We start from the raw sequence: 23786 nt of genomic DNA, 5'->3' as shown, positions 1-23786 counted from the left end.
CCTCTAAAAGTCCTTTTTTGAAGCAATACAATGTGTTTCTTCTAAAAGCACATACATTTAGAGGCAACCATATAATCTTGCCTCAAAATATAATTAGAGGCAATTAAAAAGTTGCTTCTAAAACCACATCTATTTAGGGGCAACCGTATAACCTTGCCTCAAAATATAATTAGAGGCAGTATAAAGTTGCTTCTAAACACCAAATACATTTAGGGGCAACTATATAATTTTGCCTCAAAATATATTAGAAGTAATGTAAAAAATTGCTTCTAAAAACCATACATATTTAGGGGCGACCATATAATTTTGCCCTGAAATATAATTATAGGCAACAAAAGAAGTTGCTCCTAATGTTTAGATGCAATTTGAGCTATCGTGAACATTTTTAGAGGCATCGACAATAATCCAGCGTATTGACAAAAATCTCTTAGAGATTGAAATATTATTAACAAAAATTGAACCAATTGTTATAATAGCTCAACCAAATAACAACGGTGTCTTGCAACAACCTGCAAGCCCAAAACTAACAAGAACCACAAACATATCAAAAACTACCAAAGTCAAACCAAATCAAGGTTTGTCTAAAATATATTTACACAAATTGAGCGAAGCAAATCAGTCAACCCCAATGAAAAACAGCAGCACAGCAGTAGAGGAGATACCAAATTCATACTACTCTTCATTTGTTTGCATTTCATCACACTCTTCATTCTGATCCTCCTCCTCCTGCCATTTTAGAATACAATGTACTGTTAATAAGAAATGAAACATTTATTCAAATAAAATATAATTAATATATAATGAGTATATTAACAAATTACCTCATCCATATCCAATTTAGATATATCATAACCCGTAAGTTCCAAAAAATTCCCATGCATCCTTTCAGAAATTCCATTTGGTTTTTTAGACCTTTCATCTTTCTAGTAAGTACTTCATTTTTTCTCATTGGCTTCCTTTGCCTTTACCCTCATTTGCCTTGTTCTTTTCCTCACTAAAAGAACCATATAATGATGTAATACAGGGACTTACTCCCTTGCCACGATCACGTCCACGTTTACCAAGGTTTAATTTTGCATAGATTTCTTCATTTATCATATTTATTTCTCCGCTTCACGGTGCACTAAAAGCACTTTCATTTTTTGCTGCGCCAAAAAAAATCGTTAAGCATTACATAAAGCTGAGAAACCTAATAGACTCCTTGCACGGCAAATTTTTTTGTTATGCATTTCATCAGTTGTTTTTGGCATGCAAGGGGTCTAACAGTCTATCGATCAGACTCATTGCACTAAAAGGTTTTATGAAAACATGACATTGACAGCTTGTCTATTACTATATACTAAAAGAGACACCAGGAATTACATGTGTCATTTCCTGGTGCGATTTTTTCCCGCCAAATTTTTTTTTTTATTTTTTACTTTAAAGTAAATAAATAACATTACGTTTTTTTTAGGAAACTAAGATAAAAAAATATATTTACCATAGATGTGTATTGCAAAATATGTTATTGGAGGAAAGCTAAATCAATATTATTTTTTCCTTTATGATATAATTTTATTTATATATTATTATAACTTTTTAATCTGATAAGAAATGTAAAAAATATTGATAAATGAACTTCTAATGTTAGTCTACTATTAATAATATAATACATGGTAACTGGTAAGTAAGAAAGTTAATTAAAATAATAATACATGGTAAGTAGACTAACATATAAGTTTATTTATCAAGATTTTACTCAATTCAAAATATGTTGTATTTGACTAACTCGGTTATGCTCGGGTCTTTTCGAAAATTAGTCTTGAGTCATTCGGGTTTGGTTAACGTTGTTAGATCGTTCTACATACAAGTAAACGACTATAATTTTTTACTTTGTATAGTAATATGCAAATTTAGTTCATTTGAATATTTTTTTACACAACTTTGACTTTATTCTTTTTCATATATCTTTTTTACTTTCATGTTTTTCTAATATCACAAGTCTTTTAGTTAATATTAAAATAATAAATTGTTTTAGTAGTAGCCGTGTGTTGCACGGGCCCTAAACTAGTTACTATATATTATGCACTCAATTGCTAGGTTGATTAAAACAAAGCTTGCTTACACAAATTGGCCAAAGTGAACAAACAAATGTACTAACTTTAATCAATCCAATAGATACTTCCTTTGCAAATTATATCCAGTAACCTTATCCATATGCTCCACCAATCATACTTGGATCTGCTTTATCAATTTAACACATAGACGAACAATAAGCTAACAGAAAAAAAGTCCAGGAAAAATAAACTATCATCAGACTAATTTATCACATTTAGAACCCAATTATAGAATAGAACTTGAGCCATACGGAGTAACATTTAGATTCTATTAAACGACAAATAAAAAATAGGGGTAATAGTAGTCTTACAAGACTGATTGGTTAATTTGATGTACTGATCAGTTTCATAGTTCACACTACTTATACAATCAGATAGACTTCCATGAACATATCCGGACTATTAAAACTAGAATTATGCGTATCAGAAGCAGAGAATATGAGTAAACAATAAGTTCAAAATATATTCTAACTACATCCTGCATAAAATTTCTAAGTCAACTTTTACTTAAAACTAGTAGTCAGATTCTTATTGCACACATTTCTAAATGACTCATATAGAACTCACACCTAGTTAGTACTTGTTTCCTTGTCTCCAGCAAGCCGACTATGTTTGGATCAGCCTTTACAAAACTGGTTTCAGGGATGGTTGCAGAATTTTTGTCTGATTTTTATTTCAGGAATGACAAATTACTCAGATATCTTGGTTTGACGCAAGAGACATGCACCTATACAATACTTGAGATTCACCATAGGAAACCTAATTGTGAACTTTCTAGTGTATGTCGGTGGGGAATATTTTACTAGTTTCTTTAACTGCATAATGACAGATCTGAGTTCGTACAAATTGGACTTTAAGCATAAGACAAACTAGAGCTGGCATAGTGACTTCATTTTTAGCTAAACAGGTCCTACTCGGTATCAATATAAGTTTTGTGTTTTTGGTTTTTTGATTTTTGATTTTCAAACGCGTATGATTTAGGTTGAATTATGGACTTAAAACGTTTACATCCCTATAATAATCATATTGATTTTGAAAACGGGCAACAAAAAACTGAAAACTTTTTCATGATTTTCGGATATGCTAAGTGATCAATCAATGATAATATTCGTTGCATCATCTGTAATAAGAAGAGATAAGTATTGATTTGTGTGTGTTATTGTTAAACAGGTGAGTGTGGCAGGATACACAGCAGGACAGCGTGCAAAGACTCAATGTAGCAGGTGGTTCAATACTAGTTGGAACAGCAATGACAATGATAATGCTAGTAATCTTAAACTAAATGTTATTTCCCACCTGAAATCATAGGAACATGCACAAAAACAATTTCAAAAATGTCTTTGGACAATAAACATGGAGTTGTAATAAGAAATCTAAAATCCCTCTGTTGGGAAAACAGATTGAGTATACCAGTACGCCAAGAATTGATATGGATCGTATCTTCTATACATCTTCTCAACCACTTTTTGAACGTTCTGGACAGTGGTAGTTCTCCCATGACCTGCACCAATTAAATGGTCAGATGATTTGATAAGCATTATTCCCCGATACGGATAGGTGTGCAGAAATTAAGGTGCCCTACCTGTTTCAAATGCCTTATAGTTATGGAATCACTCGGGACAACATTATAAAACCCTAAGCACATGAGCGTTCCTACGTGTGAAAGGACCATAACCCTTGGTTTCTCTGAGTTTCTCTCCAATTTGTTGTAGTTGTACAAGGAAGATCAGTTTCACAGTTCACACTAATTATATCATCAGATTGACTACCATGACCATATCCGGACTATTAAAAACTAGAATTATGCATAGCAGAAGTAGAGAAAATGAGTAAACAATAAGTTCAAAATATTTTCATCTTTACCTTTCTGCATTCCTATTTCCGCTAATTTATAGCTGCTCTTTGGTAGGGGAGGGGCTATATATTTGAAGCAGCAAAAATCAAAAAAATTATTTTTAAATATGCATAAGCTTTATGCTTATTTTCCTGCAGTATAACAGAGTAAATGTTGGCCCTGGTCATATAGACAAATAAATCAATAGCTGAAGTTGGTGCTTGCATTTTTCAATTTCTTACCTTTTTACCAATATAATTGCATGATGGGTAATCAAATCAAAGTAAGGTTTCAAAAGGTTCGATGCGGGCTTAAATTCCTTGATAATTTGCCGTCTACTAGAATTTGTACCATAATAGCAAATCAGAACCTTCAATACATCAATTATTTCAACAAATTCAAGCAAGAACACACAACCAATTTCCACAAGAAATTCTATCAAATTAGCATCATATACCTAAATATCCCACAAATTGTTGTAAACAACCAGAAAATCCCAATTTATAAATAAATATGAAAACTAACCGCCCAACTAATCATTACAAGCGAATAATACCTCCCAGATAGTAAAAATCACCGGCGGAAAACTCATTCACTGATCTCCTTTTATAGTCAACAACAACAACAACAACAACTTCTGATTAAAATTGCTAGTGGGCCATCAACAATTCAAAGTAATGAAAATTCATGGTGGATATTGTACGGGAAGCCCTACCGGCAAGCCGGTAGGACAACCCATAATAGCTGTAACAAACGTCCATACCTAAAAGGGACACCAAGCCTGCAGTCGGTACCTTGGGTTTACAGAGCCCAGTCGGCATTGCTCTGACATTATCCATCAGTCAGACCCAAAAGAGAAGATCCGGAACCAACGGGTAATAACCCGGATCGTCCGTACAAGTAACCCGTCTATATATACGGACCTCCATCAATGCCAAAGGTACGCAATTCAACTCCAATCAATCTTACAAGCATTTATTACAGAGCTACCAGCACAATCTGACTTAAGCATCGGAGGGGTAATTCTCGGATCACCCCCGAGGCTAGTTAACGGTTTCACTGTGTAGGATACAATCAGCAGTCACAGTCGGAAGCCAATCATCCCTTTCCTGTTCCAAGTCCACAACCGGAACAATTGGCGCTAGAAGGAGGGGACCCCCACTTGTAAACATAACCCACAGCCAGACACACACACACACACAAAAAAAAAACCCCCAAACCATCAAAATTCACCATTAAGAATGGAAGGTACGCAGTCGGATTCGTATAAGAAAAGCAAAAAACAGGCCTCGAAAACAGCCCCACAGAGTACACAGACGACAAAAACAACAACCTCGCTGAAATCCACGCTGTTTTCAGTAGAGCCAATCATAACACCCGTCAACGACCAACCCACCCCCCAGCAAGGGAGCCAGTCGGTAGTCAGCAAAACTACGACTGCCGCAACACCCTTACACGTCCTTGGATACTCAGTCGAGGACGACGACTCAGACGAAGAGCCCCGAAAGCCCAGCTCAAAATAATACACAAATGCCGTCTGAACTCGCCAGTCAGTTCTCGGAGGAACAATTGGCCACAACAAGAGCGGTGATGGCCGCGCTGTCGACCCTGAAACCAGCAAGAAAAACAAACACAGAACCCGCACCCAGGACAATCATGAACCAGGCAACGAAAACACCAGTCGGCACAAAAAGGAATAGACTACCGATAAGAAACTTATTCGGAGAACAGATCATAGAACAACACGAACAACACCCCAACACACACCAGGCGATTGCTCTGCGCAGTCGGCCAGAACCTATGGTCATCGAGGAGATAAGAGAAGCACCTCAAAGATACGCGCCGCGCCGTTACACCATCCAACATGCAAACTCACCCCTGTGCGCGGACATTCTAGAAGAACCAATGGAGAAATTGAAGTTCCCACTCTGCAAGTATGACGGATCCACCGATCCGGAGGTCCACTGCAACACATTCGAACAGCATATGATGCTGTATACAGATTCCGATGCCATGTGGTGCAAAGTGTTCCCCTCCACACTGCTGGGAGTGGCGTCCGGGTGGTATAAGGGACTGCCAAAGGGGTCAGTGTACAATTACCGACAATTAGAAGCAGAGTTCATGCTCCGATTTATCAGTCGACAGCAGAGAAAGAAAACGTCAGGAGAACTGATGGCAGTCACCCAGAGGAGCGGGGAGTCCTTAAGAGATTACCTCACCAGGTTCAACAACGAGTCCACCAACATACCAAACTTGCAACAAGAGATAGCCGTAGTGGCCCTGATGAGAGGAATGAACCATTGCGAGTTCAAAAAATACTTGGGAAGGAAATCCTTCACGGATCTGGGAAGCGCACTGGTGAAGGCCCATGAATACATCAAAAGCGATGAGCTGATGACAATCCCAAACCATTATCAGTCGGCACCAACTAGAAATGTCGCACCTAGGTCGGCTCAGCCGGCGCAACAACAACAGAGTAGGGGATTCAGGAAAGATGATCACAGGAGAGACCTCCGAGGGAGAGATCACCAGAAACAGTCAACCAACGCCTACCCCACTTTCCATGAATACACCCCATTGAATGCCCCAAGAGCCGCAATTTACAACGTTCACTACTACAAAATAACCTATTTGGAGACGCTTGAGCCTCGACGCCGGGGGGGGGGCGTTTAAGGGAAAAAACAATTCCGTGTTTAGGCGACGACGTATGGCGTCGTGCATATTGCCGACAGTTTATTGTCGACGCCATTGGCTGTCGAGATATTTGGCTACGTGTTTAGGCGTCGGCAAAACATGTGCCTTGCACGTGTTTCCAATTTCAAACCCGCGCTTCAAATTTGGTGAAAATTAGATTGAGCGCTATTAATTAAAAAAAAGAAAATTCGCGAAACAATAAGCGCTAAAACTCCCTAAAACTCAAAACCGTTCAGTATACATGCACGTATTCTATCTCTCTCTAATTAAACCCTAATTAATTAGGTGACCAGCAAAAAAACCGCGTCGTCATTCTCCTCTCTGCAAATTCGAAGCCGTTTTACTCTGCCATTGATTTTTCAACAAGGTTTGTCAATTTTATACTTTCTTCTTCTTCTTCTTCTTCTTCTTCTTCTTCTTCTTCTTCTTCTTCTTCTTCTTCTTCTTCGACTTCTTAGTTTTTTCGAAACTCGCGTTCGATTTATATGTTGTTCGTTTTCTTCCATTTGAAACCGTTCTATGCTTGAGTAGTTTCTTCTTGGTTTTTCTTCTTGATCTGAATTTTTGATTCTCCTCCTTCTTCTTATCATAATCCAACGAGTCACAGTGGAAAATCGCATCAGGTGCTGATAATTCGAAGGGATTTACGTACGGCTCAATTGTGTGCTGAAATTTCTGAGGTATTTATTGCATGTGTTCTGTTTTCTCAATCGCATCCATTCCCAATTCTTATTGATATTTTTCAGTTTGTTGTATCTGACATTAGAATCCTGTAAATTATGTAAAACGGAATTGCAAAGATTTCTCGTGGAATTTCTTGATTTTATTTGTTGGTGTTGTGGATTATTTGTTGCTTGATTTTATTTGGCCCCCTCTATTTGTTGGTGTTGTGGATTATTATGTATCACTATCACATCAAAGCAGAATATGGGTTCTTTTGAATGGTTGCATAAACTGATAATATAGAACAAGTTGGTAGTTGTGTAGTTAGTTATTGATTCCGAAAGGATTTGAAGGTATATTTAGTTGTTTTCCATGAAGTAGTCTGCTATTTTATTAAATATAGTGGAGATCATTCTCGCAGATTAAGAAACTTTAAAGCGAATTTGTGTTGTTAAGTTGTGTGTCTTCTGAAGAAGGTGAGCAGTAGTTGTTGTTTGATGATTTTTGTTTGTATTGATTAGATATTTCGGTTTGAAAGGAAAACAACGATTTGTTTGGGAGATTAAGTAATTCTAAGAAAAAAATTGAGCTTAATGTTTTCGTATGAATTTGTGAGGTTTGTTAAATGACTTATTGGGCTATATCCAACTTTGTAGACCTTCTCTGTAAAAGAAAATATCAATTTTAATGTTTCAAAAGGGGAAACTTTTTTGGAGTATCAATTTTTGACCCTCTCTGTAAAAGAAAATATCAATTTTAATGTTTCCGAAAAGACCTTACACTTTTTTATTGGTTGTTAGCGTTTTAAGGTTGTTCTTAGTACTTTTTTGTGGGAGTAGATTTGCTTTTGACATGAATAATGGAGAGTATTATTTGAAAGCGTAGTTGGAGTTATCTGCTGAATATTATTTTAATATTAGGTGACTTTCGAGCAGATTATGCAAAGCGAGGTGTAGTATGTTTTGAAAGTGTTTATAAGAGAGATTACTAAAAGCGTTCATAGGACATAGCCTTTTGTTATTATCTGCAAGTCTGAAAAAACGTGTAAAAACCTGTGAATTCTTTCCTTTTATTGCGAGCTTACTAACTCCCAACAATATAATCCGGTTGAAAGGCTTTTTTTTCCCTACAAGGGTCCTTTTTTATTATGTTTTGTTTTTTAATTTTTTTTGTAGACATGGATACTAGTTGGATTGATTTACGAAAAGGGACTGCCGGTTATTATAATGGTTGCATGAAATTTTTAGAGGTTGCTAAGGAGACTCTTTTAGAGGGAATGACTCGATGCCCATGTAATAAATGCAAGTTGAATAACTCATATCCCTTAGAAGAGGTAGGAGGACACATTTTATTTTACGGTTTTTATAAGAACTATAGACAATGGGTTTTCCATTGTAAAGATCAAGAGAGTAATACCATAGAGATCCCTAGTGATCAAGCAAAGGTAGTAGGTCGAGATGATATTGATGGGTTATTAGGAGCAGCTTTCAGGGTTGACAATACTGCACAACCCACCAACGAATCCCAAGACCCATCATTAAGTGAAGCAAATTTTGAAGATGAAGATCTGTATAACATGCATGAAGAATTAAATTTTGATCTTGAGGAAGATGATGAGTTTCCATCAACCAACACCAATGAAGAAGAGGCGAAATATAAACGACTAAGGGAAGCTTCTGATGAGGGTTTATACGAGGGGTGTACTACTTTCTCAAAATTGTCATTTCTACTGCACTTGTTTCACCTCAAGTGTATGTTTCATTGGTCAGCTGCGTCATTTAGTAAGTTGCTTGAGCTTCTATTAGACGCATTTCCTATTATTATGGAGTTTCCGTCATCGTATTATGAAGGCATGAAGATAATAAAGGATTTGGGATTGAGTTACGAGAAAATCCATGCATGTCCAAATGATTGTATTTTATATTGGGGTGAATTTGCAGAAAAAAGTGAGTGTCATATTTGTCACACATCAAGGTGGAGAAATGTGAACGGAAATGAGGGTGATACAAGTGAGAATGTTATAAAAACACGTAAGAAGGGCGTTCCAGCTAAAGTAATGCGGTATTTTCCTCTCATCCCTAGACTAAAGAGGCTTTACATGTCATCTAAAACAGCAAAGGACATGAGATGGCATTTTGACCGCAAGGATGAAAAGATCATAAGTCACCCGGCAGATGGTGAAGCTTGGAAAAAATTTGATCAAAGATATGAGGAATTTGCCAAAGACCCTCGTAGTGTAAGATAGGGTCTAGCAAGTGATGGTTTTAATCCATATCGTTTGATGAATACTAGTTACAGTACATGGCCAGTGATCCTAATTCCTTATAATTTGCCACCATGGCTTTGTATGAAGTCAACGTCATTCATTTTGTCTTTGATCATCCCTGGTAAGTCTGGTCCCTGTATGGATATTGATGTGTACTTGCAACCACTAATCCATGAGCTAAAATTGTTGTGGGAAGGTGTAGATGCCTTTGATGCTCATAGCGGAAAAAGTTTCAAAATGCGAGCAGCTTTGCACTCCACTATAAATGACTTTCCAGCATATGCTATGTTGTCGGGTTGGAGTACAAAAGGTTATAAAGCTTGCCCTTCTTGTGCCGATTCTGGTTGTGCGTATAGTTTTGGTGGTAAAATTGTCTACCCTGTAGCTCGAAAATGGTTACCAGCTGATCATCCTTATCGTTCTCAAGCCAACTTATTTGATGGGAAAGAGGAACATGGTTTTGCTCCGGTTCCTTTAAGCGGGACAGAAATTCTGAAGCAACAAGAAAGAGTTAAGTATGTTTATGGAAAGTCAAAAATTGTTCCTAAAAAATGAGGGAGACTAGACAATGATGAAATTGAAGAGATGATGATGGTCAAGATGATGTTGATAAGGTTCTATGGAAAAAGAAAAGTAAACTTTTTGAATTAGAATATTGGGAATATAATCCTCTTAGACATAATTTAGATGTTATGCACATTGAGAAGAATGTATGCGACAATTTCTTAGGAACTCTTTTAGATATGGAGAAGAGTAGAGATGATAAGAATGCTAGATTGGCCCTTCAAGCACGGAACATAAAATCTCATCTTTGGCCTCAATCTCATCCAAATCGTGTTAAGGACTATTTGCCCTCGGCTGCGTACACCATGTCTAAAGAAGAGAAAGAACGGTTTTTAAATGTCCTAGAAAATCTTAAAGTTCCTGATGGATATGGATCTAATTTGCAAAAGTGTGTGAATATGAAGTAGCGTAAACTTATTAATCTGAAAAGCCATGACAATCATGTCCTTATGCAGGATATCCTTCCTGTTGCTTTAAGGACATCGAATGCCACAAAAGTTATTGATTTGCTTGATAAATTGTCAGACTTTTTCAAGAAGATATGCTCAACTTCTATTGATAGAAATGAATTAGACACCATTCAGTCAAAGCTTGTGTTGACTCTTTGTAAGATGGAGAAAGAGTTTCTGCCAACATTTTTCACAATCATGGTGCATCTACTAATTCATTTAGTGGATGAGGTCAAACTCGGCGGACCTGTTCACTATAGGTGGATGTATCCCATTGAGAGGTCAATATCTCAAACTTTAATATTTTTTTAATAACTTTAAAATAAGAATACATCACAAAATACTTGTCTTATTCTTTCACGTTCACAATTTTGTTCAATATATTTCAAGGTACTTGGCCTTTTTGAAATCTCATGTAAGCAATAAAGCGCAACCAGAAGGATCTATAGCAGAAGGGTACCTTTTATGGGAGACGATTGCATTTTGTTCGAGATACTTAGAAAGTGTTGAGACCATATTCAACAGACCCAAGAGGAACGAAGATGGTGTTCTAGACATCAATAACTATTTATACCACTCAGGTGGTCGTGTAGTTGGGATGAAAGAAAATGTCCGTTTGGATGACAAAAGTTTAAAGCAAGCACATCGCTATGTTTTGCTTCATTCAGATGAGATGAAACCGGTGCTTGAGTAAGTAGCTTTATGGATTAATTTTTTTGACCATATTAATTATTACGATTTTAATAACTCAATTTTCTCAATCTCTAAAGTGCCTTCATACATCAAAAACGACAAGAGAATCAAGTCGGAGCAGGTCATGAAAATCAGTGGATAATCTATGAATTTTCTGATTGGTTGCAAAACCAGGTTGTATGCTTCTAAGTCTAGAGTTTCCTATTTTATTTTATATACCATTTGAGTTTAACTTAGTTTTTTCGAATTATAGGCAAATAACCTAAATGATAGCACAAAAGAAGGGAAATTGAGAAAAGCCTTGGCAGGTGGTTTAAGCAATCGCAGCAAAAGGATGAAAAGCGTTATTATTAATGGCTATAAATTTGACACCGTGGATCGTGAGAGATCTCGAAAGACACAAAATTCTGGCATTATGGTAGAAGCTGAAGGCCAAGAGTATTATGGAAAGCTTAAAGAAATATTAGAACTTGATTATTATGGTTCTTTCAAAGTTCTAATGTTCCGTTGTGATTGGGCTGCTATACGTAGGGGTTTCAAAACATACCCGAGCGGCAGAGTTCGTGTCAATTTCTCGAAGTTGATGCACACTGGTCAAAATCTGGAAGATGATCCATTCATTTTCTCTTCTCAAGCAAAACAAGTTTTTTACATTGAGGATGAGATACAAAAAGGATGGTTTCATGTTATTAAGACTAAGCCTAGGGACTTGTTTGATATACCCGACGATGATGATAATGATGATGAGTAGCTTCTAGGATAATAGTGTTTTGGGTGTATGGAATTCTTTATCAAAGTTTTTGTGTATTATTTTCTTTTGGATTTGAGTTATAAACTTCTATTCACGTGTTATATGAGATTTCATTTAGTTATACTCATTTCGGTTATAAGTCATATTTATATTGCATGTTGTATATGGCGTTTTTACATTAACAAAGCATAATAGATTAGGGTTGATAATTTAAATCTTCTACCATATTGCATATTATTTTGTTTCATAAAATTTTCACTGAATCAAATAATGAACAGGGCACTAGTATAATATTCTTTTAGAAGTGATTGCTAATAACCATAATCATTTTTCTTTCTCAGGAAATTGAGGTTGTTACCCTAGTGACCTACTGACCTGACAAGCTAAGCGACCGAGTGCAATTGCTGCTTGGTAATGAATCTGAACATTACTTCCTGACCACTATCAAAACTTTTTTGCATACTGTTGGTATTTGTGATCCTTGTTAGTCTTTTTATAGTTGTCAACACTGCTGCTTTGTGTCTGGTTTCGGTTATTTTTGTACCTTGAGCAATTTCTGAATGCTACCATATTGCTAGCCTCGTTTTGTGAATTGTGAGTACTTTATTACTCCTTTCAGTCCAACGAGACTATTTTGTGCTGCTTTGTGTCTGCTTTGTGCTGTTTGATTGGCTATTTTGTGCTTCTTTGTGTCTGCTTTGTGCTAGTGGTTGAACTATCAACCTGTAATTGAGGCGTTGATTATGGTTCTGTGCTGTCTGCAATGAGTGCCTTTTGTCCATGCTCTTCTGCTTTGCTGCCTGCTGCTGGTCTGTTTTAGGTTGGCATGTGTGCTGTTGTGGCATTTATTGCTGCGTTGTTTTGTTTCTTGGGTCTAGTTAAGGATAAATAGAAGAACAATAAATAATTCAAGTACTATCTTTTGTAGAGTGAATATCTGATGCAGTTGTTCAATTCAACCTCTAATTTGTGAAATATTTGTTGGTACTTCTAGTCTGCTGCTATCAACTATTAACAATGATACGAATAATTATCAATTTTATCAACCTCTAATCAGAAGCAAGCCAATAGCAGTGACGATAAGTGTAGAAGGAACTCCAAATTTAAGGTGTCTCCAAAAAGTGAGATTGTATCCCAAATAAGGAGCTTGTCTAGCTTGTTCAATTCACACACGATTAAGTTGGCTGCTGATCCTAACAGTGACAAGTTTCCAGCCACATTGCTCTCCCAAGCTAAGATAACCATGCTTTTCTCTCTTCTGATGCTGATATTGTTGCATTGTTGGTGCAGATGCTGCTACTTGTGCTCCTAGTAACAGAACTGTGAAACAATGCTGTTAGGAATAACTACATGCAGTAATAAAACCAGGTTTTTGAATCTGTGACCACAACCCCTTCAAAAATAAAAGTATAAAACCAATGAATTTCAAGGACAATAATGTATATGTAATCAAATCAAATGAAAACAGCGAGAATAGGAACATGCATGAGCCATAAGATTGGTTTTGAATGTTGTTTTTTGTTTATGTTTATATCAGATAAATTAACCTGAGACAGTTGAACTGCAATGGTAATCAATCTCCAACAACTTCCCAGGTAATTCCCAGAATCTAATGCCCAAATTCAGATTAGTTGGAGCCCAATTCAGCAAAAACCTACTGGATTTTTTTAATCTACCGAAAAAATTTGTAAAATAAATTGGAAATGCAATGCTTTAATCTGTTCAGGATAGAAGAAACAAATCAACCTTGAGTGAAACTCAATTCACAGATGACTAGGAATACATGCATCAGATTTTAATCTTTTATGTTCAGTTATTCACAGATCGAATTAGCAGTTTTATGCAGGTTTCTTATCAACAACCTGAAAGAGGCTCGGATTCTAAGTATTTGCATTTGCCTGTATTCCAGTTTACAGTATGATTCTCGGGTTTAATTTTTTTTTGAGATTCAGATGCCTTCCAGTTTACTTGCCTGTAATCCAGTTTATAGTATGTGCTGACTGTCATAGCTCATGAAAATTTGAAATCTGTTTGGTTTTTTTTACTGATTACGTTTGCAACTAATGAGTATGCCTGTTTGGTTTTGTTGTGTGACTTGTCTTGCAGTGCTATATAGATATGACTTATCGCAAGAGGGTTAGACCTGCTGAAATAGATGGTACACGTGGTCCAGCTACCGCACGTACCTCATCTTTGAGTGGAGATGCATCACTACCAACCAAGAAGCATGCTACTCAACCACAATTATCTCAGGTTCCTACTACCGTTGTCAAATTTGGACCATTTTCTCCACAAGGTACCGTAAAATCAGTGGTTGCGCGCACCTCCATGTTCGAGTACTTCAAAAAGTGCACTGCAAACCGATGACATACTTGGAGCTATATGGAAAAAGCCACCTACTGGATCAACATCAAGTTCACTTATGGAAGCAACTAGAGATTCAGTTCAACCCAAGATTTCATCCAAGACCTCACCCGAAGTTCCAACTAGTATCCCACCTTCTAACACAAGCAAATCACATAAATACCCTACATCAAAATCACAAACATATCCTGCTACTTCCTCTGGTCGTGTCCCACCTCATATCTCGCCTGCTAGTCATATATCACCTTATATGCCACCCAATATGATACCTATTATCCCACCTAGTCATATTAAAACATCTTCAAGAGTTTCTCAGACCAATCAACGGCAGAACAATAGTGAAGAACCAAAAGAGAACTGAACAAAATCGAAGTCCCTAAGGGTGAAGTCATATCCGGATTGGCCTGTAACTATAGATTTTGATGACAAGGAGGAGGTTTTGACCATTGGTAAGTCACTAGCAATATCCTTGATATTTATCCATTTTCACAACTATTATCTGACTTATCTCACTCTCTCATATTCAAACTGAGAATACGTTGTATTGCGATCCTTGCTATTTGTCCATTTTCACAACTGTTATCTGACTGAAAGTGTGTGCAGTACAGCAGTCCACACTTCTTTAGCATAGTCACAACTGATGAGTAATCACAGAGGCTGCAATTACTAGTCTCTTCCAGTATAGAGGCTGCAAGTACCAACTGCAATTTATCCATTTTCACAACTGCTGCATCTGCCTTAATCTTCATTCATGTGCATCAGTTCTGAACTGCATTAATCTTCGTTTGAAATCATTTTCCCTTATGTTATATTCTGCCCTTATGTTGCTGAATATACGTCTTGTTCTTGTAATCTTCTATATATACATATACACATACATAGTATATATGTTACTTATTCTTTTTTTTATGCAGATGCTAAGGGAAATGTTAAACTGGTGAGTGGTTCTATTCAAACAATCGACCTCTGGAGTAACAATGGCGTGCAGTACTATGTTGAATTCAATGACCTTTACCAACCGCTTAGGAAAGGTGGACAAATGTTGGTCAGATTCATTGGTAGTATTGTAAAGGTAGAGACCTACTGTCCACTTGGAGAAGGGGATTGGTCTGATATCGACAAAGATTCAAAAGCTAAGATGATAGAAGAAATAAGAGTAAGTTCAAGTCTTTATTCGCTTTTCTAGAAGTTTGTTTTATTTCTATAGCATAAACATTCTGATTTTGTAAATGCTTTTCTCGAAGGAACGCTTTGTTATTCCCGCTCATCCGGAATATAACAAACAAATCCTCAAGCGCGCCAATAAAAGTTGGAGGCAGTATAAACACTCTCTTAAGGTGAGATACTACAAACCAGATGAGAAAACACTTGCTGAGATGTGCGATATTGTGCCAAGACATGGAATTACCAGTACTCAATGGAGAAAGTTGGTTAAGTACTGGGCTTCGGATGAAGGGCAAGTAAGTACCATGAATTGATCTGCTTAAGTATATGTCCTGACAGTTGGTTGAGCTTAAGTGCTAGTTTTTTTCACTATTTTGGCTTACATGTTTATATTATCTATTGTAGTTGTTTAGTTAATGCTAGTTTGTTGCAGCTTATTGTAGTTTATATTATCCTAGGCATATTGATTGCCTTAGTCTTGATCCTCAAACCATTAGAAGTGCCATAAAAATTACAATCTTGCAAATCTGGCACCAGATTTACACAAAACTTCAAACAACTATTATTTACAAGCCAAAGGTAATATAGTAGCTTAATCAAGAGAAAACAAAAACAATTCAAATGTGGAATAAAAGATTATATGCTGGAGAACAGATTCGACATAATCAATAACAAACTACAACATCTGAAATCAAAATCCTAAAATTAAGAGTTCAAACAATCGTAAAAAAATACTCAAAATAACCAACTAACTAACACAATTAAGCCCTAGATTCATCAAAACAATATTAAAAAAGTTGCAAAATTAATTAAACATGGAAATCACGTTAGGAACAAGCGCTAGGGCACCTGATAATTTAATTCTTCGAATCTAAAACTCAGCAGATTCAAATATCTCTATCAAAAACTTTTATCAAAAAGTCCAAATTTACTGTGATACCCCGAGCCACTTAGTGAATTTCTCAAACTCTGTGTAGTCTGAATCTGAAATCATTGTCTTGTAGAACGATCTTCCCAATGCCTTGATGGCAGCAAGCTCCTCCTGCTCAAGATTAAGCAGCCAGCAAAATGGGAAAATCATATATTAAAAGCTTGCTTAGAAAACAGGATGTTTTTGTTGAACAATGCATGTATAAATGTTGAAACATTTAACAACTTTGAAAGATACCTGAAAGTTTGAAAAATAGTGGACTATCGCAAGAAAATTTAAGGCTTGTTCGGTATCCTTGCCAAATTTCATAATTTGGTTTATAAATTTTAAGTGATTTGATAAGGGTGGGATACTGAATTTAAAATCAGTCATAATTACACTAAGCATGTTTGTTTTGAAATCCAACAAGTATACTGCTTGTGTATTCTTGTTTTTAGTTTTCTCTGGGCATGTTGAAAACTTGGTTGCTTGTGCTACTCTTATTTTGAAAGTACTTGGTAAACTGAACTTTTGAGTGGTTTATTAAGTATACATGTTATATTGTCAGTTGTCAATGTCCTTGAAGCCATTCTCTTTTTATGTTAATGGAGCTTCTCTTAAAATTGCTTCTTTCAATCATTGATACTTAAACTCTTTCGCTGTGAGTTACTTACCATGAGATAAGTAGCTGAATCTGATTTTTGCAATTGTACACATTAATGAAGGAAGATTCTGTCACATTAAGGTAGAAATTTTCTGTTTGTACTGAGTGAGTCATGAAGCTTCTACGACATACTAGAAATGAAATGATAGATTAATGAGTCATCATAACATTATTTTGCCTGAGAAACTGCATTAATCATGTATTCCTTGGTAAAATATCTCTTTGGCTGTAAATGTACTTAATGACTTTTGGAAATATTATTTTGACAACGCATGGAAATTAATCATGTATTGCTTGGTAAAACATAACCTTGTTTAAATGGAAAGATTTATTTCCAACTTTGTTTACTGGTTACTATTCGGGAGTTCGATTAAGAGAGAACATATTCTGTAGCACCATTGCCTCCAAACCTGACTACGTCTGTTTTTTTATTCTGTATTTGTATGCAGTGGGGCTAACTGTTTTCTCTTTTCACTTAGTTTGCGTCTTTTACTTTTTATGTATTTTTTACAGTAGCCAAATTAGCTATTCAAATACATATACATAATCATATACAGAGATTACAGTAGACTTAGCGAACCAAAAGCAACTAACTAAAGGCTATAACTTAAGAGGAAATCTCGATCATTCCCATACCCAGAATTTTACAGATACTCGATCATCAAACTAAAGGCATACCAAGTAAATCTTAAAACTATAACATCAACAGCTTGCCAGAGATTAATCATTAAAAACTCAAGATCAATCAGACTAAGAAATGACTATAACAAAATAACTACAGTGTAAATAAACATGGATGCAAACCTAATCAAACACTATATCATACTGTACAGAGTGAGAAGATTTCAATGGTAACAGAATAAATTTGAAACCCAACAAACTACAAGCACTACAGATCCTTGAACTTGATTATTTCTTAATATATCTCTTTGAATATGACTGCAGAAAGCATCAGAATGTGGAAAGGCTGCCCGGGCATCTCAAAATCAATTTCATAGATCGGGTTCTGACACTTATGCGAACCAGCAAGCTGATTATGTATGAATGGACTTATATGCTTTTGCTTCTCACAGATTTTGTGTTGATTAAATATATGCATCACATCTTTTCAGATTTTCTTTAATACTTTTTACATTGCTATTCATATATAGGAAGATGAGCATGGAAAAAAAATGAGCTTATTAACCCTTTGGGTAAAGTCTCATCGCGGCAAGGACGGGACCTTTCTTCCAGGCACAGTCACTGAAGATTTTGTGGTATAAACATTCAAATTTAACAGATTAATTAAGCTACTTTTGTTATAAAAAAGCTAGGTGATTGATAAACCAATATGGGTCTGCTTCTTAATTTGTTTATACTATTATCCTAAATTGTTGTATAGGATGATGCAAAGGCTAAGATGGAAACGTTGAGGACTGTAGATCCTTCTAAATCTGAACAAGAACTTGAAAATGCAGCTTTTGAGGACACTATGCAAGGTGGAAAGATTCCCAAACGCCCTGTAGGGTACGGACTTGGAGTTCGAAAGAGCGACGTTTATGGGGTGCATGGTGTGCTAAGGAAGAAAGGGTATGGGAAAGTTCGAGAGAGGACCGTGGTGATGGAAAGTGTGAAAGAAGAAGTGTCAGCTCTCAGCAAGAAAAATGAAAAGCTTGAGAAGGAAAATGAAAAGCTGCAAGCCCAAATGAAAGAGAATAATTTTCTGCTTACAACTTTTATTGGACAGTTTTCTCAACTCGTAGGTCAAGTTCGTACAGGAAATGCTTCTACAGAAGCTCTAAGTTTAGCACAGCAAGTCTTGGGCATGGCACACCAAAGGGTATATATTCTAATCTCTTATCATTTGAACTCTTTTTACATGTTATATGTTGCTTGGCAAGACAATTATTTGGATCCTCTACAGTAGGTCCCTGCATTCATTTACAAACATGCACAAAATTTGTCCGGCATCATAAAGATATATTTTTATTTGTATCCAGAGTACATTCAGTCACAAGAAAGTTTACTGCGTTGTTCTGAATGATACCTTTAAAACAAACTAATAGTACACACACAGCACCTTGTTGTTGTTGTGTAGGCCAGTTGTTGTCTCGACGCCTTGTGCATATATGTTCCTGCTGTGCAGGCTGCCAGGCTTACTGCAGGTCTGCAGTTCTGCCTGTAGTGCAGTTGTTGCATTGTGTCTGCTTATCTGCTGCATTGTATCTTTGTTGTTGCTGTGCTCTACTGCTGCAGTGCTGCTTGCTTTGCTGACTGCTTAATCCGCAGTGCTGATTGCTCTAGTGTTTATTGCTTGCTCTGCTGACTGTTGCGTGTGTGAGGGGGTCGAAAAAGCACGAGGCTAATGCGTGACCTCGTCCCTCGTGGGTGTGACGATTCTTTTTATTCAATCAAGTGTAATTGGATTTCCTGTGAGTTTACACCCAATTGACTAGTAATATAGGAGTCGCCATTCAGTTTTTAACGACAATGAGAAAAACTGACAAAACCCGGTTATCGTGACATAAAGGGAGTGCAATTATGTTTGACCACGACGGCCGTAGGTTCCCTTGTGATCCCTGGTGTGGGGATCTCTCAACATACACCCGCAAGGTAGAGATTAAGGGTTCGGGGGACTGTAACTACCGAGAGGAGTACTCGCTCGTCGATAACTCCAGAGGCAGGATATCCTTACTAGCTCAGCATAAATAATTGAAGGGACATGCGTTAACTATTAAACTAATCTGAGTTGATTTTAGCAATATGCAACATATAATACTAGATTGATCGCGATTATCTGATTTAAATAGCATTAAGGGACCTAGCATGATAATCCAATTTCCCAAAAATATTATATTTGTTAGGCATGATAGAACAATCAGATTTAGTTAGTTTAACAGTTCATAAAAAGGGCGAGGAAAGCAATTAAATCATCGAAAAGGGACACATTACGACGCACCCTTGAGAGGTGCGTCACGGTTCTCAGAAAACTAACCACTTTGACTTTGCTATTTCTCCTTTTTATTTAACGAATCTCAAATTATGGGACAGGATACGTTCTGTTCGATTTATGGATCAATTGCGACAGAACGCGTGAACAATTTCGCAGCGTGAGGCTTATGCTAAGGGTTGGAGTCAATATTCAGAATATGAATTGTGTGTTGTTGTTCCCTTCATGTCGGTTTTAGAGGTGTATTTATAGGAAAGAGTGGAGTAGAAAGATAGATTTTCAGGAATTTGAATACGAAACGGATTAGGAAAAGAATCCGTCCCAGGTATTTTCGGCGCCCAGCTCTGGGCGTCAAAGATTTCGGCGCCCAGGGCTGGGCGTTGAAAATAAGGTATGGCAGAATTCTTTGTCATATTGGACTCTAGAGTACGGAGTTCATTAAGAGACTTAATCTGAGTTATTTGGTGCGTATCAATTTACGACGGAATGCGTCTGGGCCCTTTACGAACTCTAGGTTCGTTATGAGTTTAATTAATACGTTAACTCTTTTATCGAACTGCGATAGGAATAGAATTCCTTTTACAATTTTTATCTCTTTTAGGATTTATGTTGGAGTGCAACACCTAATTCTGTCAGGTTTCTATCTTTTTATTCTTACTACTTTTAGCAACTACCCTTTACGGCAGTTACCATTTTTAGCAGGTTTCCATAAATAGCAGGTTTCGGGTGAAATGAGAAGGGGAATTGAGATTCATTATTTTATAGGAGATGCGTTGTCAAGTGGAGATTTATGTTCTCATCATCGAACCTTCCCTTTCGGGAATGGGGACAATAGTAGGTGTCTACAGTTAGCCCCCACTTTGACTGAGTCTTGGAGTAAGACGATGGTGAAAGTATTAGACGGAGTGCGTCACACAAGTCATGGTGACCTGCTTTTGCGAGGGTCTCACGAGCCCCCGAGTGATAACATTTGACTTAAGGGTCATCACTTGAAGTGTCGACATATCCCTCACGTGTCATTGGGATTTGTCAACTGATAGTATAGAAACTCCCTCACTTTGTCACTGGAAGTATCTAAAGATGCGTAGAAACTCCCTCACTTTGTCATTGGGAGTAGCTACAAATGTTTTCGAAATCAAAGATATAAAGTGTAATTGGGCCTGGCCAAGCCCAATCACGAGGTAAAAATGTTTTTAAAGATTCTCATTTTCAGGGTTAGCTAAACGAGAAAACCCCCTTGTTTTTATAGGACGTAAAACGAAGAAAAATCCAGCACATCGTTCTTTTTTTTGGAAAAACGGAAAACCAATCTTTTAAATTTTGGAAAAAAGGGAAACTACTCACATCGTTTTTCTGGAAAAAACGGAAAACCAAAAGCTACTCACATCGTTCTTTTTTCGGAAAAACGGAAAACCAAAAAGCTACTCACATCGTTCTTTTTTCGGAAAAACGGAAAACCAAAAAGCTACTCACATCGTTTTTGGGAAAAACGGAAAACCAAAAAAAGTTATCGCTGCAGCGACTAAGGACCTGCGCGGTTAGTGACGCAGACCCCGCCGGCTAAAGATGGCGAGCCTGTCTGCTAAGGGTGGACACCCCGTCCAATAGAAGTGGACGTATCTGTTTTTGAAATTTGAAAATAAGGACCTACGCGGTTTGTGACGTAGACCCCGCCGGCTGAAGATGGCGAACCTGTCCGCTAAGGGTGGACACCCCGTCCGATAGAAGTGGACGAATCTGTTTTGAAATTTGTTTTGTGTTTATTTTTTGAAAATAAGACCTACGTGGTTTGCGCCGTAGACCCCGCCGGCTGAAGATGGCGAGCCTGTTTCATTTTGTTTTTTGAAGATTCTATTTTTCGAAAACTGAGGATCTGCGCGGCTAGTGACGCAGACCCCGCCCGCTGAAGGTGGGCGAGCCCTGTCCGCTGAGGGTGGACGTCCCTGAATTCGTTTTTTTGATTTGGAACTCGCATGGTTCGGTCTTGCCTTGATTGAGGTGGACAAGTCCCTATTTCATTTTTTTTTCTTGTGATTTCTCTTGGGAATTTCTTTTTATTCATTCTTGTAGGAGCGAATTCTTTCGAGGGATGCTCGGATTTAGGTTCAACCTGAATGTGGGTCGACAACGTGCTTAGACGGACCATTGTTTTGTGGTCATCTTCTTTCGTGGTTTTGAGCTAGTCTTTTCGGCTCAATTTTGCCACTACCTGGGTCCTTGATTAGGGGACTATGTATAAGTATCAACGGCGACCTTTGTCTTGAGGTCGTAAACTGGTTTTATTTTTTTGAGACATCCAAACACGGGACTTCGTACAACGTAGTCTGGGAATATTGTTTTAACTTTGCATAATATATATTTTCTTTCGAGCCCCCAAGCATTCTTGCTTGATGGTCATTTCTTGTCAAAGAGATTCCTTAGGGGTACGCATTTTGTGATGTCCTTGATCGTGTTTGGGATTGTACTCGTAAGTGCGAGCGATCTTTGTAGTGGTGTGCTACTCTTAACAAAGCCGTGAGGTGCGACTTTCAGTAAAGAAATCGGCAATTTTCAAGTCGAATGAATATGGCAGGGCCAAATAGAAGTTAGGGCCTTTTTGAGCTTGGGTTCATTTTCGGCGCCCAGGCCTGGGCATTGAAATAATTCACGCCCAGGTGGGGCGTTGAAAGTGTTGTTTGGGCTGGTCTTTTGATGACACAGTTGGCATCTTGTTCATTCGTTTATTTCACTTGGAAGTTCTATGTATTCTCTTTTCTTTTATTTTTTCTTTGTTTTTAGAACGTGATGATTTTCTTGAGAAGCCATAGCCAATTGGTGGACTACGGTGCTTGTCGCTTTGGGGCGATTATTTTAAGGAACTGTTGCTCTTAAGGCGTACAGTTATTGTGATAGTTGGGCGAGTCTATATGGCCCGAGGAACATACCTTGAGGCGTACGACTTTGACCGCTCTTGTTGTTGTATATTTTTCTTTTTGAACGCGTTCGTGAATGTTCGATACTTAGAATGACGATATGTATGTGTGAACGAGCGTTCATAGAATGGCCGTTGTGTGCGGTCCATTAATCAGTTTGCTTGAATCATTTTTTTTTGAGAAATGACTGATTTTGAATAGTTTGTTTAGAAGCTTGATAGGGTTCAGGCCCATTCATGAAGTGGGCTGAAACATCGTACCCTTTCGATTGTTCAAACATTTTCTTCGAGATTTTTTTATTTTGCTATGGTTGTTTCGTAGCTTGGAGCCCCCAAGTATGCATGTTGGGATGCTTCCTTTTGGCGTACGATTTTCGTAGGTTCTTTCGAGAAAGATGCCTTGGGGTTTCGCTCGTGTAGGTGCGAGCTATCCCTTCCGTGGTAGGTAATGTTTGCTACTTTCAATTCATAATGTAGAAGTCGTGTGGCTTGCATTTTGAATCTGGGCGATAAGTAGTCTTTGCCTCTTTTACACATGTTCTTGGTTGTGCCCGCATTAGCGCAATATGCCTTACTCTCCCTTTTTTAGACTTGTACTGTGGGATGGTTAAACTTTATGGTGCGACGTAGGCTGGTGTGGCCTAACAACATGTATTAGAACATTTCTCCAGGTGTTGGGATATCATTATTATTTTTTGCATTGGAGTATTTCGTCATGCCTCGTTCAGGTGTTCGAACAAATGTAGCACCTTCCGCGTGGGTTTGCACGACTAATTACTTCGTTCGATGCGAGGATTCATAGGTGTTTTTTTCTTATTTTTATATCTGGGCAAA

The 23786-nt window shown here is 37.4% G+C and overlaps 2 protein-coding genes and 1 long non-coding RNA gene across 3 annotated transcripts; 2 read left to right on the top strand and 1 right to left on the bottom strand.

Moving 5' to 3' along the window:
* Window positions 1–443: 443 nt before the first annotated feature.
* On the bottom strand, window positions 444–4622 carry LOC130469135 (uncharacterized). The gene is made up of 5 exons (XR_008929510.1): window positions 3679–4622; window positions 3507–3597; window positions 2141–2220; window positions 822–1145; window positions 444–726 (listed from the first exon to the last, which is right to left on the bottom strand). It is a non-coding gene; the product is annotated as an uncharacterized lncRNA (long non-coding RNA).
* Window positions 4623–8464: 3842 nt separating this feature from the next.
* Window positions 8465–9532, top strand: LOC110802466 (uncharacterized). The gene has a single exon (XM_022007893.2). The coding sequence runs from the start codon at window positions 8465–8467 to the stop codon at window positions 9530–9532; it is 1068 nt and encodes a 355-aa protein (XP_021863585.2).
* A 159-nt stretch (window positions 9533–9691) lies between these two features.
* LOC130469801 (uncharacterized) lies at window positions 9692–12010 on the top strand. The gene is made up of 5 exons (XM_056839285.1): window positions 9692–10068; window positions 10137–10509; window positions 10573–10847; window positions 10957–11248; window positions 11513–12010. The coding sequence occupies exons 1-5, from the start codon at window positions 9692–9694 to the stop codon at window positions 12008–12010; spliced, it is 1815 nt and encodes a 604-aa protein (XP_056695263.1).
* The last annotated feature ends 11776 nt before the right edge of the window (window positions 12011–23786 follow it).

This window comes from Spinacia oleracea, chromosome 3 (assembly GCF_020520425.1).
Source record: "Spinacia oleracea cultivar Varoflay chromosome 3, BTI_SOV_V1, whole genome shotgun sequence".
Lineage (NCBI taxonomy): Eukaryota > Viridiplantae > Streptophyta > Magnoliopsida > Caryophyllales > Amaranthaceae > Spinacia > Spinacia oleracea.
The sequence above is the reverse complement of the archived record's forward strand: the minus strand, read 5'-3'. Positions and strand labels throughout refer to the sequence as shown.